This window comes from Triticum dicoccoides, chromosome 4B, assembly GCF_002162155.2.
Source record: "Triticum dicoccoides isolate Atlit2015 ecotype Zavitan chromosome 4B, WEW_v2.0, whole genome shotgun sequence".
NCBI classification, from domain to species: domain Eukaryota; kingdom Viridiplantae; phylum Streptophyta; class Magnoliopsida; order Poales; family Poaceae; genus Triticum; species Triticum dicoccoides.
Genome location: NC_041387.1, coordinates 410,626,408 through 410,630,109, shown reverse-complemented (window position 1 = coordinate 410,630,109; position 3,702 = coordinate 410,626,408). Strand labels below are relative to the sequence as shown.

General features: G+C 44.3%; 1 protein-coding gene across 1 annotated transcript in view; it reads right to left on the bottom strand.

The window, feature by feature from the left end:
• Nucleotides 1-2,924, bottom strand: part of LOC119296401 (E3 ubiquitin-protein ligase BIG BROTHER-like) — a 4,765-nt gene extending 1,841 nt beyond the window's left edge. The window contains exons 1-4 of the mRNA XM_037574800.1: nt 2,651-2,924; nt 1,839-2,000; nt 982-1,216; nt 76-116 (exon numbers count right to left, since the gene is read on the bottom strand). Of these exons, the coding sequence (XP_037430697.1) occupies nt 76-116; nt 982-1,216; nt 1,839-1,979 (417 nt within the window). The 5' untranslated portion in view covers nt 1,980-2,000; nt 2,651-2,924. The remainder of the gene's footprint in view (nt 1-75; nt 117-981; nt 1,217-1,838; nt 2,001-2,650) is intronic.
• Between the last annotated feature and the right edge of the window lie 778 nt (nt 2,925-3,702).

Here is a 3,702-nt window from a genome sequence, read left to right as displayed (position 1 = left end):
ATAGCCTACTATCACATTCACAGGACAATACTAGTCAGTTAAATAAACATAAGCCTGCTCGAAAAACTCATTTACCTGAGGACTGCTTGAATTTTGGTGCACAGGTTGTTGGATGCCTGCAAGTGAAAACTAAATCAGAGTGCCAAAGTAAAGATGTATCGTTGAAGCAACTGTTTTGCTAGCAGGTAAAGGTTCAAATTTTATAAATTGTCGGTTACTGTTTATGTGGTACCTAAATGCGTAAGAATCCATTAAGAACATCGCACGTGCCGATCCAGTGCCGCGGTTTATGTACAGTTTGTATTCCAAAATAGGCATTAGTCAGATAACTAGTACTCCCTCCGTCCCGAAATAAGTATCGTGGTTTTAGTTCAATACCATGACCAAGTCTAACAAGTTTGCAGTAATCTGTAAATGCATAACGAAATAACCACAGGATTATAACGACAGACAGGTATTCTAAACCCACTTCCGAACTTCTGTTTTCTTTCCTCCTGTAAGCATCTGACCAACTGTGCTCCAATTGGTCAACATTAGCAACGAATCCGATCATACAATGCCGATCACTAATAGTATGACACTGACAAACTTACTATATTATAAAACTAACAGTAAGCAAATTTTATGTGCTACTAGTCCTCTTAGAAAGGAAGAGCAAAAACGTGGAAGAAAAATAGCCAGTGGAGTGTGTTAATGTAGGTATAGCATAAGTGGCTGATGGAACCAGCCTGTAACCATGTCCAACGATACACTAATTGCAGGTATAGCATAAGTGGCTGACTGAACCAGCCTGTAACCATGTCCAACGATACACTAATTGCAGGTATAGCATATTGCTGACTTGAATAATATTGTAATTGATCCTTAGTACCTAACCAGAGATGTTTATGTAGCTGATATCCCAGAATAATGATGATTTCAACTCCATCCTAAAATAATGATTACTTCAACTTCCAAAAACCATATCTCCAAAGTACTTACGTTCCTCAGTAGTAGAACTTGCACTTGCATGAGGAGCTTCAGCACCCTGCAGGACTATGTTGGGGGAGTCGGTACTGTTTACAGGCATGGGGTTATCCCAAATTCTGCGTCCACTATCTGCTCTATGCATGTAGTCATTCATGTCATACACATGTCCATAGCTATAGTAATTTCCTGCACCAGAATATCCGTATTTATACGAGTTTGTCTGCATCATCGTCCAGTATGGATTAGCCTGCACATTAACAACAAATAAGCATGGAATGCAAAAGAAACGATAACAATGGATGAAAGCATGAAACAGTGACTAAAGTATAATGATTGACAGTATTATAGTCTTTGAATGATGTGCCGGTGAGCTTTCGGAAATCATCTCCCATGGTTGAGTGACTCTACTTCTTCTTTCTTTTTCTTAAAATGAAGGTGCTTATTAGACTTGTGAGAAAAATATGTAGATTCATGAGGCGTGTAAACTGCTAAAATTTGAAATTTGGAATCACCAAATTCTTAAGTATCATTTTTAATTATAAAGTGGCTGAATATATAAAGAGTGACCTTTGCCAAAGCCACAAGCCACGTAATATTACATGGTGGATATATGTACATCATTACCAAAGTACTCCCTCCGTTCACAAATATAAAGATGTTTTGGATATTTAAATATGGACTACATATGGACTAAAATGAGTGGACAAGCACACTAAAACACGTCTATATACATCCGATTCAGAAAAAAGTTAGAACATCTTATATTTATGAACGGAGGGAGTATTGAGAAATCTAACAATACAGTGAAGGGTTTGAGGAAATGGAAGAAACTAGCTGTTGCACTAAAAGACAATTACAATCTTTTGTACCTGATCCTGGAAGGCATCGGCAAGAGCAAAATCAGCTTGAGCATATGTGAGGCCTTCAAAAAAATCCATGAAGCTCTCGGTGATGGTGTATGGATATCCAGTGTTTATGTAGTGAAGTTCCATCTGTCGACTCCCGTTCATCCTTTCCGACGGATCATCAACCTACAACAAATCAAGCCAAAAAAAACTTCGCTGATAGAAATGAAAAACAAATTGAAACACGCATCGAAGTTGGGACATGGCAGAATTGAGTTAGCCGAAGATCAAACAGTGGGAAACAGATACATCGTATGAAGTGTGTAATAGGCATAGTGATCTTTTGACTGAAGCAACACCAGAAGGAGTTAAACAACGCTGCAGATCTTGCTCCATCTTAGTTAAAAGCAATAGATCAGTCATTATCACTGGATTGCCCTCGGGCCTCGGCTATGGAACTCGCGGAGCTGAACTGTGCATTCATACCACAGTGGCCTACTATTTACCATTCTACCGTAAAATGATATGACAGAAGTGGTCCTTTTGTCACCACTGGTACAACGCACATTTTTCTTCCAAAACCAAAAAAACTACCAGCACGATGCAGGAACCAATGCACGATCCAGCCAGAAACAATGCGAAGAATAGAATCGAGGGAGGCCTCCGCTCGGAGCATCGAAAGTAAAATGAAACAAGAACTGAGGAGAGGCAAATCGAGGCATCGAGCTTCCGCCGAGGGGCGGATCTAGATGGCGTGCCGGGTGCGCACCGGAAGACAGAGAAATTGTGAAGGTCAGTGGGATCTGACTAGTCGCTGGAAGAAAACAAGCTCATACCTCAAACTCAATGGCCAAAGACTGCGGACGGAGTGGAGGCAGGAGGGACGCGATGTGGCGACGAGGAAGAAAGGGAACGGCAATGGCGGCGTCCCGCGTGAGAGGCGGATGGGGTGGAGGGGGAGAGGGGTTGGGGGATGGGGGAGGGGGAGGATAGAGGTGTGAGGCACGGCAGGGCAGGCGGTGGTACACTGTAGGTCTGCAGCTAGCCTGTGGGAGAGATGGAGCAGAGCAGACTTGGGCGGAGTGAGACTGCCGAGAAGAGGAAAGGAAGGCACGGGACGGTAGAGAGAAATACGGAAGGCCTAAATTTGTAATGAGAGTAGACATTCGGTGCTGTTTAGGTAATACAGCGGCTGATGGAGTGGTTTCTTTGTAGGCTTTTGAAATTTGAATATAATGTACCACTAGTCATAAAATTATTAGGGTATTATGAAAATGCACACCTAGATCCTAAAAGTTTACTAATGGTGTTAGCAGCACCCCTATCCGCGTTGCATTAGATTTGGCCTGCACGGGTGGCAGGTTAATCCTTGGTATGCGATGACTTTTTGCGCTCGCGCACCCGCTCCCTTCCTCATAAAAAGGTTCTCTCTTCTATTTTTGTGGCCCTTCTCTTCGCACAAAACCTACGCGGATGTCGTCTAGCAATCTATTGGACCAAGCCTTTGATCCCATTCCCCCGATCCTCTCGCATGAGTCTGTCAGCACCATCCCATCTTTGTCACCGCCGGTCTCGCTCTCCCATGCTATGGGCCCCTCCCCACACGGCGCCGGCCGCCTTCCTTGAAGGGCGCGGTGCTAACAGGGCACGCGGGAGGGTGGCGATGGTAGCATGCAGGCACGTTGGCTCCGTCCTCCTCCTTCCACCCGACGCAAAAAGTCTGGAAGGCTCAGTCCGTGCTTCCTTCCCAGCACAGATGATCCTTCCTGAGCGGCAAAGGTAGCTATGTTAGAATGGTTCCAGCGGTGTGCCGAAGGAGCGCATCATGCTCACAACGTCCAGTCGCTGGGATGGACTGTGGCCATCGAAGATGAAGAGGAAGACAAGG